Raw genomic sequence first — 15,865 nt, 5'->3', positions numbered from 1 at the left:
ATCATCTGTTTTTTGTAGCTTTTGACTCTTGTGTAACTTACAAGATAATGTATTTCTTCCACAGAATGGTGGCACTTCAAAATTACATGTTTTATTGCAACAAATTGATTTGTATTCACTTTAATGCTTCCTATCAAAAATCTCTGATTATTCATTTCGATACGCTGTTTAGTTTATTCTAAACTACTATAGTAGCCAAGTGGCCACTCAAACTGCTAAACTGCTTCACTTATGCATCAACAGATTTGTTACTCTATTTTAGAATATAATTTAGTAAAGAAAAACAAAACAGATTTTTTTTTTTCCTAGAAACACTGGCAAACTGAATATGTAAGTCTTCACTGAAAGCATGAGCAAGTAGAGGCAGAGCACAGCCCATGTAGGTGGTTGGGTAAAGAGGCATCCACAATTTCGTTTGTGATGGGAAAAGCCCTTCAAATGGCAATGTCCAGACGCCCTATCTACAAATACAAGAACAGCTGTGCTGTGGGAAAGGGCAGTTCTTTCCAGTGCAAAATACTTTTGCTGACAGTGGCTGACAATGTTTACATAAGGCTAGAAGAGTGCCCTGTGTAAATATGTTTCCTCAGAATACTTTCCTCTGCTAAGGAACAAATAAATTAAACCCTAAATAAACCAATCCAATTCTCTCCAGAATCCTGTTTTCTTTAACTTATTCTCTCTCCTACCTATCACAGAAAAAACAAAAGAAAGAAAATAAATAGAAATGATACAACAATGGAGTTCACCAGCATTCTGAACTTGCTCTTATAATCCACCAGAGGTTTCATTTTTTCATGCTCTTCATCTGTTACGTAAATAATTTTGTTTGTGAGCAAAGAGAAAGAATATTTTATATATTAAGTAAAGCCAGGAATTCAGTGCCAGCATAACTGGAATCTTAAAGAGTCTAATCATTATTAGTCCAGATCTAATTGACGCACAATAAGTAAAAATTAACAATACAATTAAAATTGTCATCACTTGACTTCTGAATTGATCTATGCCTTAAATCTGTTTGCCTTCTGTAGTCTTCTAATTACAGATTATACTGCAAATGCATGACAATCATCAGTTCAATCACTGACTCGTTTCCCTAAAGAGTAACAATGGGAGCATCATCATTTGATCTGTAAATTGTGGTAGTTAGAAAGTTTTTCATTAAAATAACATAGTACATCTTCCCTTCACTAGATACTAAACTGCAGATCTCCCACAAATCCATACAGGCACATGAATTAATTCCATTTCCTTCCCAAGTATGGAAAAGAGTTCCAGCATGGGAACAGGAAGGTATGAAGGAATAGTTAGGCTGCTCCACTGAATGTTATTTTTGAGATTTAGCAAATCTTTCTTCTTGTTCTTAGTGAATACAACAACCAAAAAAAAAAAAAATTTACACAAGACACAAACACTATAGAAACTTAGTTGAATTACTGTGGAAAATACAAAACTGCATAACTCTGCTACAGTTTGAGATGAAGTTTTAAAGTTAAATTAATATTTTTACTTAACTTTTAGTTCAATTTCATTTGAACTAAATTGCAACCATTAATTGCAATCAGATCATAATTACTGGAAGAAAGGACAAATAGAAAATATGCCATATTCAAAAGTACAATGGCTTTACAATGGCAGTTAACTTCCTCTACCCTCAGGGAGTAATTTTGAGCACTTTGCAAGATATTCCATTTGCCAATTCTTTGTTAAAATCATCTCGTAGTTCTCACCAACTAATGTTAATTATTTAATTCTACTCTCTACTGCTGGTAATTACTGCATTAATTAACTATTCCAAACACTATTCTTCAAATTGCTTTTACATTAGTGGAGCAGTTGAAGGATTCAAGTCAGAGGAACTGTTTCTCTTTCCAAAGGGATTGTTTCCTCCCTAAAACCATGATAATAAGAGATCTTCATTGTCACAGTCAATTAAGCTGTCAGCCATGCCAGAATGTTTTTGCTACCAAGGCTACCAAAATATAATGTGTGACACAGATCTCGGAGCTGTTGGCAAAGTTGAACTTTAGATAAAGTCATGCTGGCTTAGTCTACCCTGTGCCTGCCACCCAGCTGGAAGATGTGCTTCCTAAAAAAAGAGGTGTGATTTGAGAAATATTGGAAATATTTATATGCACATCTAGCCACAGTGGAGATCACAACATCTGCAAACCATGAATAAGAATGGACCCATGGACTGAGGGAGAGGAAAAGAGTCTTGAGTTAAAACCCCATGAGAACAATTAAGTCAGAATGGTAGTCTACTTGATACATTACATGGTAGGCACCACAGTGCAGGGAAAGCATTATTTAAGACGGTAGTGAGTTCTGAATCTAACAGCAAAGTTAGTTATCATAAAGTATTACATAATCCAAAGAAACTAAACTGGAATTCTGGAGGTCCAGGTCTGCATTTGGCAAATCGAAGAGTGGGGCATGGATAAATATGCCCTAGACAGATTCTGCCCAAAATAGGAACCTCAATGTGTCAGCACACAAATTTAAGATGCTGTCCTAAAACACATGTACAACCAGTTATCCCAGACAGAAAACATTAAAAAAAAAAAAAAAAAGTCCCACACATTAAACATGGTCTATTTTAAAATATTACACCTTCATACTTAAGAAAAATCATCTTAGGATTCCATCAAATTTCTTCAGCTTGGCCAGTTAGTACCTCAGACTTAAAGCATTTCACTTTTAGCAATTTAATTATTAGTTATTCACTGTAGCAATTCAAAAGAAAATATAGGTTCCAAATATCAGTGTATTCAGCATCTGTACTTCTGGTAATCATATCAGTATGACAGACATAGGCCCACGTTTAATATTTTATTGCAAGGCAAGACGTTCTTTAATATTAAGGACAATGGCATGACTTAAAATTTTACTTTAATTTACCTTTCTTTGGGTTTTGTTTTTCCCTTATTTAAAAGTTCAAAGGAATGACATAATGTAATAATTTCTTTGGAAAGCAAACAAAGAAACAAAAAAAACCCCTGGCAGCTATTTTTCTTTGTTTAAGAGTAGTATAAGTTTTGTAAATTATTATCTTCAAAAAACTAAATGCCAAAAATCTCTTCCAAATCCCAATAAAATGTTATATTTTCTATGATGCAGAACCTTACAGCAATACATATATTACAAAACATACATTGTATATTAAAAGTCAGGAAGTATTTTTTCCCCAGGTGGTTAAATTAATGCCTTCAGAGCTCTCTAACTCAGATGTGTTAATATACTTCGAAGCTTAGAGTACTCAGAAAATAAGATTACAACTTAAGCCTCTGCACAGAACAGATTGCTAATATACAATTCATTATTGTGAGTTTCACACACGTTTCTTTGCATGGTACTAAAGTGACAATACTTTTTTTTCTCTTTTCTAATTAACAGATTGAACATTCAGAAATAATAAAAGAAATATAAGGCAATATCACTTTACCGTTCCATTTAGACAGTATGTGCTAATATAATTCTTGTGATAAATATGAACGTGTTCGTTTATCAAATCCCTAAGAAGATTATCTAAAGCAACTCCCATGTAATTACCATTCACCATCTGTTCCACCAGGGCTTCAGCTGATCTGCTGGCATCTTGCAGTTTTCTGTACTTGTCAGGCTTTTCTCGCTGGATGGCCTGCAGCATGACAGGAAAGGTGAGTGCTTCAACAGAGGGATTTTGAATAAGAAAGTAATTAATCCCAATGATGTCTTCTGATTTCTTGAGACCTTTTAACCTGTCATATTGCCCTGCCTGTCCCCCCATTTGCAATGAAAGCAGCAGGTACCACAAACCACCAGGAAGGGAGTCAGTCAAATATAAAAACTGAGAGTGAGAACACAATGGAGTTGACAAATGACACACATCAGTACTTTACACACAAACAAAAAACACAGAAATTAAGAGCTATTCAAAGCACAGTATTTCAGAAAGAAAATATTTGTTCAACAGAAATTCCATGTGGAAGAATAGATATGCTCATTTTCATGGTAAAAGCAAAAATTGACCATTCTCCCCAAATCACAGAGATTCACAGCATTCTACAGTATCGAACCCACATAAAATTTGATTGCTTATGTTACTATTTTGTTTGAAAACAAAAAAACAACTGTAAAATGCATATATAAGACCATATGCAGCAGACATCCATAAATGGGATATTAAGAAGAAAACTTAACTGAAGATTTAATACAGGATTCTCATTATTCATTGTATTTAATACTCTTGATTCACCTTTCTGCATGCAAAAATTGCTCACCAATGTTCAGGCCAGCACTCAGGCTAGCTAGTAAGGCCTACTAAAGGCCAGCTGCTAAAATTACAGGATATAGTAGGAATCTAAATTTAATTATCATTTAGGATCAGTAGAAATACTGGTGGAAAGTAAATTTATTTTAGATCCAACAGCCCATCAATGCTGTCTTGTAATTAACATCATGAAGTCACTTCATTGATTTTAAACTAAATTAGTTGCATAATTTAGGTGCAATTTAGAAGCTCAAAGAGGCAGCGAGGGGCCAGAGTCCAGTTTGACACCACAAATAAAACAGACTATATACCTCCCAGAGATCCTGACCAACACAGTGTCCCATAAATCAAGCCCCTCACTTTCCTGCAGCAGATACACACATACAAGAGGATATATCCCCTCAAATCCTACATGATGTATATGGAAACATGACACACGGCCCTGGCTGACCTCACTGGGCTTCCCCATCACTCTGTTTATTTCCACAGCAAAGGTAGATGCTGCAAGACTTTTAAAAGGTTCCTTAAACTGAGAAGAAAGCTCAAGCAAGTATCTAAGAATGCATTTAGTAAAATAACCTTATACACTTAACACTTGGAAATACTATTTTTCAAATAGATTGTTATACCCATATGGAATGACTATGAACATCTTTGAATAAATTCTCTTAAAATAACTTTTAAAATGTGACGTTTAAAACTTGCTCAGTTTAATAAGAAGCAGCTCCCTGGAAGACTTCGTAGATGAGGAAGGCACAGAAACTTGAAAGAGAAATTTTTGATTAAATTCATACTTTTCCTCTGCCTACTTATAACTGCTATTCATTTGTGCATACAGAAATGGTTAAACAGCAGGCTTTCTAACAATATCTCAAAGATTCTTTTTAATGCTTTCACTAAAACAATTTTGGATAAATAAAATATATAAAGAAAATATATTTCAAGAAAAATCAAGGATGAAAATATTTTCAATTTTACAAATATATCATTAATAAACCACTAAATTACCATTGAAATATTATGACGTTTAATCCAAGTAAGTTAAAGATGACTGTATGAATAACCTGTCATTTTTGTAGGTCAATAAAATCTTGTACCATTCCACAGAACAATTTAAATATTTTCCAAATTTAAAAAGTAAATCAACTCTCTGCAGAGTTCCAAAATCTCTTACAGAATCTTAATTAACTACTCTGTCTATAATGCCAGGTAAAATTAACATGAGAATAAATACTGGGAACTCAAAGGAATCATTAAAACACTAAAATATACTGAATATAATTCTACGCTTTCAGTAATGCCAGGTGTGTAATTATCACATGTATAACTGTAGTGAGCAGAAATGAATCATTTAAGAAAACTTCACAAAATATGCTAAAACTTATTTTTTTAAAATATAGAATTGATAGGACTTAAAAGCTTGTGGAAGTCAACCCTTCACTGCCCAGTGATATGCTGTGTGTGCAGGAAAACATGGAGAAATGTCCACCTCTCTCCTGAAAGTTTCAAATTCCCAGATCCTGGTAGAAAATATAAGCACTGTGTGTGGAGTCCTTAAACAAAAGATTTCACATGTATCAAGCTTTCTGTCAACTATTTTTCTCCATTCATTTTTATGTAATTGGCATATATTATGAAAATGAAGGTCTAATACTGGTTACAGGAAGACAAATGCTTACACACAGAAAGCACAGTGCTAACCAAAGGAAGAGAGACTGAACTCTTGGTTTCTCATTCAAAGACAAATGATGTGATATGGGGAGAAATGAGGAAATTCACTCTAGTTACCCAAAACACTGACCAATGGTCCTGCCATTAGGCTGCCTGGTCTGCCATTGCCAAACCTGCAAACTGTGTCTTGGATTTTTAAGACCCTCAGAAGATGTATTTCCATAACCCTGTGTAAAATGCTTTGAAATGAAGGGAGTAGTCCTGGAGACAGCTCTCATCTATCCATCTCTTTGGCTGTTTCCTCATTTTTTCCGTTACTGAAGGGAACCATACTCTGGATCCAGGTTCATTTACGACACAAGTAGAATGGGATCATTCTGAAGGGATTTGTGAAGTTTTGAAACTTAATTTCTGTACATAGTAATAGACACTTTTTGACAATAGTGCCTAAGCCACTTCGAAATATTTCCAAATATATAACTTCCCTTTTTTTCAACTCTTTTTGTTTTCTATAAAATATTTTTCAGAAAAAAAAAGATACCAATATTAGAGGGAAAGGTTAACTTTACAGGCTTTTGTCCAAGCAGAGATTAATTCTCCTTTGGACTGCTTTGTAAGAGACAGTGCAACTGTATTATAGTCTAGTTTTAATTGATTGAAAAACATTATAAATTCATCTTTAGCTAAATGCTAGCTAAAGGCAAAGAGGTTATTTTTATAAACCTAAACATTTTATTTGACCTTGAGATTTTTTTTGGTAGTTAGTGACTTCATAATCTAGAAAATACTGATGGCTGGAGAAATTTGGATGTTATTCATATATCAAATCAACATCCTACTTTGAGAGCTCTGTGAAAGGATGCAGGGTAGCAGTACTCCGACCTCCTGTGATGGTGACCCATCACCCCTGAGGGCAGAGAGGACAACATTAGCATCACCACCTCTGACAGTGATTCAGCTCCCAAATATCCAGGCCCAAGAAAGCATGCCTGGAAAAGGTCACTAAAACAAAACAAACATATTAGAATGGGGCTTCTGAGAATGCCAAGAGAACAAATTTAATTGTCTAGGATAGCTGACATTTTCCCTTACATCTGTTCCTCGTGTTTATCTTTGATTCTGAATTTCTAGGTGCTTCTTCTTGGCTAACCAAAACTCCTTTCAGGGAGTTTTATTTCCATTTTCATGTTGGATAGTCTCAAATCCAACTTACTAAGCAGGATTTAACACCTGAAATTGTGGAGGTTTTTTTGCACCTGAACCTTCATATATTCGAACTTGAAATACTGAAAGCCCATTATAGCTTAGGAAAAACAAAGAAGTCCTGAGTCATTCTTAGGTCTGATTTTAGTAAAATACACCCGCTAACTGTAGAGTATTTATGGTGGGATGAAGCATAACAATATTTACAGCATTAATGTATGGATGTCTCCATTATTTAGGAGTATGGTTGTTCAACAATGAAACTTCTATTCTTACGGCTTTGCAGTCTGCCTGCCCAAGTAAGGTAAATATCCTTCTTCTGTATCAGGGAAGGGATATAAATATTTTCTTCTCCCCAGACATAGGAATGGACTTTTTTCACGTCTAATATATTCAAGCTACATAATACATCTGCCAAAGGCTAATTTCCTGCCAGGATCTGAAGAACAGCTGGCTTAGTAAACCAAGTCACTGCTTTTCATACAGCCTGATCTTGGCTCTGTCTCCCCCAGGACCCCTCTGCGCTGAGATGGGAGCAAGCTTTTTCACTCTGTGAATCGCCAATGATGGCAAAAGAAATTTCCTTGTGGATTTAATTTCCAACGTCTCTGTCCCCCCATCATGCAGCAGATGCACTTCTGCTAAATCTTATGGAAGTGACCCCTCATCCATGAAAAATGATGGGCAAGAGCAAGCTGCCACAAGAAAAAAAACCCAGAACTAGTAACCTGTCCCCAAAAGAGCAGCAGAAAAGAAAGTCATCATAAAAAGGCTCTAGGACTCAGCACTGGCTATGGTAGGGAATAAAGGGCAGTTTTAATGCACAGGTGTCCTGTGATATACCAACATATGTTGTTATATGGGAGAAAAACCCCAAATGATTAACCAGTAAGGGCAAGATGGGATTTCTGCACACATGTGTAGGTGGTCACACGCATGCTTTTATGAGTACAACACTGAGGTATGACTATGGATGTCAGTGCATGTCCTGGTTTCGGCTGGGATACAGTGAATTTCTTCTCAGTAGCTGGGACAGTGCTGTGTTTTGGATTCACTCTGGGAATAATATTGATAGTATTATGTTTTGGGTTTGCTACGTTTTATTTATCCTTAGACTGCCTTTTTTTGTGTGTCTTATGCTCTGCCAGTGATGCACAAAAAAAAAAAAAAAAGCTGGGAGGGAACATAACCACGACAGGTGACCCAAACTGGCCAGGGGGATATTCCACACCGTAGAACAACGTGCTCAGTGTATAAACTGGGGGAGTTATCTGGAAGGGGGCTTATCTGGATTCAGGGTTGGGGTCTCGCCTTGGTCAGCATGAGGTCAGCAATTGTATTGTGCAACCCTTACCTGTTGTTTGTTTCTTTCTTTTTATTATCAAAATCATTATTTGTTATTATTATATTTTACTTTATGTCATTGAGCTACTCTTATCTCAACGTCTCAACCTACAAGTTGTATTTCTGCTTCTCCCCATTCCACTGGGGTGGGTGGGGGGAAGTGAGCAAGTGGTGTTTAGCAAGTGGTGCTTAATTGCCAGCTGGGCTTAAAGCACAACAGTACAATAAAATCTATTTCAATTATCTCTCACATATGTTTCCCTTTCTGCATTTCATTCTTTTTTTATATGCCTTCTACAATTTTACTAGAGATTATAATATGTTAAAACACACACTACCTCATTTTCCATTGATTTGAGGCTCGTTTTGAGAGAACTAATAACTAAAAGTGTTAGCAAGCAGCAATGAAACTGTTCAAATCAATGAACTGAAGAGTACTTTCTGCTTTGTCTCTCATTTTATGGATAGAGACAGACACAAGACCAGGAAAAGTCAGGTCAGGACAAGTTTTAAAACCTGGAATTTGTAAAAATTTGATTTTTTTTTTTTTCTTTTTAAAAAAGTGTGTTCAAAGACTTACACTAACTGAAAACCATTCAACACAGAATCCATGTAGCCATTTGTCAAGTGCCATCTTTCAGAGTTTGCACTATCAAATTAATACATGTAACAGAATGTTTTCTCCCTTAGAGCAACTAGAAACTTCTAAATTTGACTTTATTTGCTCTATAAAATGTTCATTTAAAAGCAATGACACTGTGAAATTAAAACTGGTCTTGGTCTTTAAAAATATTTTCAATGTGAATGAAGGATACATATTGCTTTTTCTTATATCTATGTAGAATTACTGGTTTGTCTCAGAGCTCTTTTGATAAACAACAGATCCTTTTCTGCTCTACTTTACTGAAAAAAAAAAAAAGCTGGAAATTTGTTTTTTAACAACTCAGTTATTAAGTTTCCAAGGAGATCAAAGGAACATCTGGAATATCTTCTGCTATCTTTAGTGTCTTGAATTCAAACTTTAAATACTCATGCACTGGACAAATTCCACCCATTTTTCTCCAGTACTATGTGTGTTTTCACCAGCTGAAATGAGGCCTGGATAAATGTGGTAGGTAGTGTCCTCCCAGCCCCAATGTTCTTCCTCAGCTCCAGCAAAGGCAAGGCAAGACCTAGTAGAATTCCAGCTGGGACCAAAGGAGGTCCTGTGGTTCAGCCACCTCCACCCCTTTACTTGCAGCAACCACCACCTTCTCAAAAGCAAAGAAAGGAAAGAAGGAGGAAGGGGAACCCTGGCTCCTGGATCCTTTAATGCTTTTATAAAGTCTTAGACAATATGAGGTAGAACAGGCAGGAAACCTGACAGTGTGGATAGCCAGTGTAATTTGTTAGTCAAGATGAGCTAATTTTCGTCCTTGAAATGAATACATTCGTCAAAATGTGAATATATGAAGGGAAGATGAGCATTTTGTTTCTTTTTTTCTATTTGTTTCTTTTAAAATTTAGGTTGGAGCACTTGGAAAATTAATTGTATAGCTATTAAAAGTATTAGATGAATCCAGTTAACTCAGTATGGAAGCATGTGAACCCATCAAATCTACTCTGTGTGTTTGATCCAGTCTGCATATATATGTATATGTATGTATATTTCACATAAAAATGAAGTTGTGCCATAAATTAATTCAAGATATTCCCTTAGAATGGATAATTTCTAGCACTCATACTATGATAATATTAATAACTAAAATTATTGCAAGAAACCTATGATTTAACATGGAATTTAAAAATGCACACTTAAAATCACAAAATTCCATGTTCCTCCATCTTATAATAGCTGATTTATGATGGAAAAACAGACAATCAGAAAAACCAGAAGCAAATCTAAATTCAATCCAGAAACTTTGTCCCATTTGTTTGTGTTCTAGGAGTATGTATCAGCACATTTTTTAATGACGTTCCATAATATACTATGCAACTATCAGAGCTAATTATAAAAAACTCCCTTTTCTCTTACTTGGAAAAGATGGGCATTTTTTCATTGATCCACAAAAATTAAATAAGGAAGAAAATTTGCAACAGTTTCGTTTTTGAGGGCTAAATTCAGTAATTCAGTCTGTGACACACACACATACACACAAACATAGCTACTTCTTAAGCAGGGCAGAACTATTCACTTTGGCAGAAAAGTTTTTGGTTCTGATATGGTACTAAAATAGAGGGGAAAAAACCCCAATAAAATCTCTGTGGAAACTGGTGATTGCCATATATATTTTACAGCACTGTAAAAGGAAATAGATATCGATTTTCTTTAGCATCCACTACAGTGACACTTTTCATGTTCTCTGATTTATGCATGTATAACATCAAATTAAGCTCTCAGTATAGAATGATGTTACACATTTAAGAAATTAAATATAGCCTTTGGTATAACTTTACCTAAGACTTTCATGGATCTAGAATACCTTAATTAAATATGAATATGTATGAACAAAAACAACAACAAAAATCTATGTATTCAGACAGTCTGCGTAGGAATTTTGGTGCCAAAATGTGAAATTCACAGAAACAGTGAACACCTCTAAATTTATTCTGGACAATCAATGCTTGTCAGTCTGCATTTGAACTCATTTAAACTTGGACTTTGAAAGAACTTTGACAAGCTAATACAAACAGACATATGTATGAGTAGTTTCTCCTACATTGACTCTTTCTCTGAGGTCTGAGATGTTCCCTTCCTTTCGGTAGATGGCAAACTCAGGACTCTGCAGCACTGCCTCGGAGCGGGTCATCCAGCTGTGGAGCTCTGTCGAATCCGAGTCAAACCTGAGAGACAGAAATGTGTAATATGACTTTCAATTTCCACTAAGTTTGTGAAAACAGGATTGGCAGCAAACATGGTTGTTTAAACAAGTGAATAAACAGCAATTTCTCTCAGAAAAAGAGAGTTTTAAACTCCCATATCTCATCAGAGAGTTCATAAAGTATTCACCCTACAATTTAGAAATATAAAATTTAGAAACTTTTCCATTTTTAAGACCCTAATTTGACAGCTGAACAGATTCAATAATTTTCACAATAAGTATTCTAATTTTTCCAGCTGATGTTTTTGGAAGACATGAAATAAATGCCTCTCAGTGAAGAGAGTACCACAAGTCTGTTGGCTGAGCTGAGGATGTAAGGCCTATCTGGATGCAACCTTCAAACCTGTGAGATTTATGTCCCAGCTTGTAATGATGATATTATAAAGGAAATTCAAGCAGAAAATTTGATGGTAAGAAAGAATCTTTTCTGATTGACTCAAATTTGTTGTAGAATGTAATTACCAATCAACAGGTACAACTTACTACAGTTAAAGCTTTAGAAACCAAAATTAAGATCCCCAACTCTCTGCACTTACTTTATAACTAATTTTTTACTCCACAGTCCTCCTTACTACAGTCTGGATTCTTTCATCAACTCCTTTAAAACTGATCTTAATTTTTGTTAACCACTCGTAAGGTAATGTCTCAAAATGTATATATGTAGATTACTAATGTCTAGAAATTTGAAATTGTGATTCAGTATCTACCGTAGGTTCTAAAACAAGAAGCTTCAGACAATATTTTTTCTCAGTTGTGCCACACTCTCTGCTTGATTGCATTTCTTTATTGCACTGTATGTTCTAATATTTATATTCCTTTTGCAGCTGACTTTCCTTCTGCAGCAATACAGTAAACACAATAGAGCAGAAAGACCTGGGGGAAAAAATAATGAGCTTTATCTTTCAGTTTGCTTTGTGACTATAGGTTGCATCATTTTCATACAACTGAAAATCTACTAAAAACAGTAACTTGAACAACAATTATACCCCTGGATGAATTTAATTATTTTATAAAAATAGACTTCATTTATACAAGGATTTATACTTCTAAAATACAAAGAGGTAAGGTAAAACCAGGTGCTATATAAATCTACATATACAGAAATGAAAAATGCATATAAGAAAAATTTCCATGCCTGAGCTAATATTTATGATTCCCTTTTTTTCCTTCTCCGCTGCGATTTTTTGTATTCATAAATAATGAAAGCAAAAGAAAAAGAATCACACACTACCTTAATCTCAGTCCAATATTCTATTTTCAAATTATAAACTCTTAGGAATAATTTTGATAAAACAATTCCTGATAATACTATTTGAATAATCATTCAAGGAGAAAAAATGTGACTTTGAAGTAATGGAAAGTGCAGAAATCTTCAGTTTTATAAAGAACTACAGATCCAGAGGCAGAAGACAAAATAAAATTCCCAGATGGTTCAAGGAATGTCCGTGCCAGTAACAGATTCTAATCCCTGAACTTGAACTCCACAGTCAGTTAAGAGCTTCCTACTTCAGCTTTATTTCTGATCATTAAATCAACTGCAATTCTTGAAGTAAAATGTTATCCTCTGTTCTGCAAATAATAACTGTATATTTGATGATCACAAACCACCAGACATCTGACAGCAGTGAAGACAAGTTTAGCAGTCCCTGAGTACTAAAATTCCTTGACTGCAGGTACAATTGTATGAATCCTGGCATTTGTTCTATTCTGAAGCTGCAGGCAAGTAGGATTAGTGAGACCAAGTCTCTGAAAAATAGCCTGGTGTTACCCTGGCACAGGATGGAAATTGACAGAGAAAAACATTTATCAGTGATCAATTCTTCAAAAAAAAAGGATTTATCCCTTGCCTCTGCAACACCTGGAAGAAGAATGGGAGCATTTGGGACGGTTTTGACAGTTCAACAAATAATTAGGAACACATCTCATGGCCCAGAGAGCCATCAGATGGTGGTGAGTATTAGGCACAGATCTTTAGGGTCCCTTCCAACTGAAAGCATTCTATAATATGATATGTTTCTCTGATATGACAAAGCTGATCTCACATACAGATTGCTCTGTCACTTGCAGTTTCTTCTGGAGATAAATATAATGTCAGAAACAAAGCCTCCTGTTCAAAAAGGGCAATAGGGGGGTAGAAGATAATTAAAATACATAAAAGTTAAGTACCTTTTTGCAGTACATAAATATTTTTAGATAAAGACATTTTACCCAGTATGAAAAAAAACAAACAAAACACTGTCATGTTCATCTTGTGTAAAAGGAGGAAACATTGGTAGAAATAGCATTTAATCATTCTGCTTTAGTGATTGTATGCTTCCTTTCTGAGCACAGCTGCAGTTAAAAATTATATTAGGTCTAGATTGATATCAAAGTATAAATAGAGTCTTTAAATCTCCTAGGAGCAACAATAATTTTGACATAAAATAGTGCAAGACTACCTTTCTGTCCCAACAATCTTCACCTCACATAGAATTTGTAAAAATAGATCCATGGAAGATACTAAACCAAAACTCACTTGAGAAATTACTTTAAATATTACCTTAAATTAACATGCACATTGGCACGCTAACCACCTAAAAATTCAATTTGAAGGAGTGGCTTTATTCTTCATGCAGAAGTCATGGTTTTGTTTTCCAGTTAGTCTTTTCTTCTGCTGTTCCACAAGGGAGATACTATTTTTACTGGTCCCACAGCCCTCTCTTTACAGGCTAGCACATGCCAGCTGAGTTCAAATGGAGATTTGATTTTACTGTGAAATATAAACAAATTTTCTCTTGTTGCTTAGTGATTTCCAGAATTTTTTTTATTAGATAGGGGACTTCTAGTAGGACTACAGTATCTTGCTGTGGTGTGTATTTGGGTTGGACATTCCATGCACAGAAGGAAAAAAATGTGATGCAATTAAGTTGTGAAATGCCTCAAAGTTGAGATTTATTGTGTATTTAATATGGAAAAGGAAAGCCAGAACAAGGAGTAAATTTTGAACAAATACATGATCATAGTAAGAGAGTTTGGAATGGGAGTCTGAAGTGGACATATGGCTTAGGATGATCCAGAAAATCAATTTGTGGAGAATTTTCCATGAAATTGTGACTGGCATAGATTAAAAGTATGAAGATGGTTTTAAAATACGCTTTGAGTAAATAGATATAGAAACAAATTCAACGTTGAACAAGTTCACATAGGAGCACGAGGCATGAAGTATCTTCCTGTCATGTGGCCATCATGGTACATAATCTTATCTCTAAACTGACTGAATTTCATCTTTAAACTACATTACTATGTTACTGCTACCATGGCCACACGGTGGTTTCAGTACTTTATTCTTCTAACAGACAGGAATTGCCTGACAACTTCCTTTGCTCGTCTGGTTTTTTTTTTCCCTTCCTTCCCCAAACAAAAATCACACTGGGCCTGTCACCACTGTGAATCTTGGGCAGACATAAAACCATTTGCCTACATCTTGAGTTGGCAGGGAATGATACAACTTTGATCCAAGAACCACATTACTGAATTATTTTGTTTCCATGTCCGGACTGAAATCCCCAGCTCACCAGAGGTCTTTCTCAGCTTGCAGTTCTTCACTGCCTAGAAGGTATCAAAGAACAACTTTACAGTACAGGGTGCCCATTGGAAGAATTATTCTGATCTAGTTCCCTGCTGTCTGTCTTCCTCCTCTGTATTTGTAGTTGATGAGCTAGCCATTAGTTGATAAATAGACTTGGTCTCATCTTCTAATTGAACAGCCGATTTATCCAAGCAACTACTTTTACCTTCCTACTTTTTTAGTTTAGTTGTCAAATAATTTTATTTCCTTTTGGAATGACATTTTGACCCTCCCTGTACACTTGTGATACTATTCAGTTTAGCCTCCTCCACATTATGACCTGTTCATTTCTGTAATGCACACCATGGCATGAAAAGAAATACTAAATCAATCCCAAGTGTGTATCTCCAACAGAAACTTCACTAGTACCATTAGGTATAGAGTACTTTTAAACCCAGTCATCACAGCCTGCAGCAAGTGCTGACAGCACCACTCCTATAATATTGCAGGTAATTTCAGGAGCTAAATGTGAAGAATATAAATTCTCTGGTTATTTGTCACTAATCCATTGCTCACCTCACAAAAAGTATAAAGGGTTAAAACTAATAAGCATTAAGAAGTGTCCATGTTTACAGACCTCATCATACCCATACTTCTTACACTCCAAGTGAAAATGTTGATTAGTTATTTCCCCCGTAAGAAACAGAAAACTATTCTGTTGTGTCTCAGTCACCTTTTCCTTTCCTCTGGAATTGGCTACAGACATACTGATATCAAAAAGCACCAGGAAAATTGAAGACATCTTCTTTTTGGGTTTGTTACCTATCATTAGATAACAATACCAGAGCAAAAGCTGCATTTCTGGAAGAGAATAACAGTTAACCCAATGGAGGGGCTGCAGAAGTGCTAAACAATCACAATCTAGTCCTGACTAATATAATTAATTGCACAGAAAGGGGATATCTGAAACAATAGCTACCAAAAACA

At 35.3% G+C, this 15,865-nt stretch overlaps 1 protein-coding gene across 10 annotated transcripts in view; it reads right to left on the bottom strand.

The window, feature by feature from the left end:
- Nucleotides 1-15,865, bottom strand: part of DMD (dystrophin) — a 1,181,561-nt gene that overhangs the window by 675,019 nt on the left and 490,677 nt on the right. For all 10 annotated transcript variants that reach the window (XM_042035506.1, XM_042035543.1, XM_042035536.1 and 7 more), the window contains 2 exons: nt 11,170-11,293; nt 3,553-3,640 (listed from right to left, as the gene is read on the bottom strand). In XM_042035506.1, coding sequence (XP_041891440.1) covers nt 3,553-3,640; nt 11,170-11,293 — 212 coding nt within the window. The remainder of the gene's footprint in view (nt 1-3,552; nt 3,641-11,169; nt 11,294-15,865) is intronic.

This window comes from Corvus kubaryi, unplaced genomic scaffold (genome assembly GCF_017639235.1).
Source record: "Corvus kubaryi isolate FWS band 111438036 unplaced genomic scaffold, C.kubaryi_AGA036_p1.0 133, whole genome shotgun sequence".
In the NCBI taxonomy this organism is placed as follows: domain Eukaryota; kingdom Metazoa; phylum Chordata; class Aves; order Passeriformes; family Corvidae; genus Corvus; species Corvus kubaryi.
The sequence above is the reverse complement of the archived record's forward strand: the minus strand, read 5'-3'. Positions and strand labels throughout refer to the sequence as shown.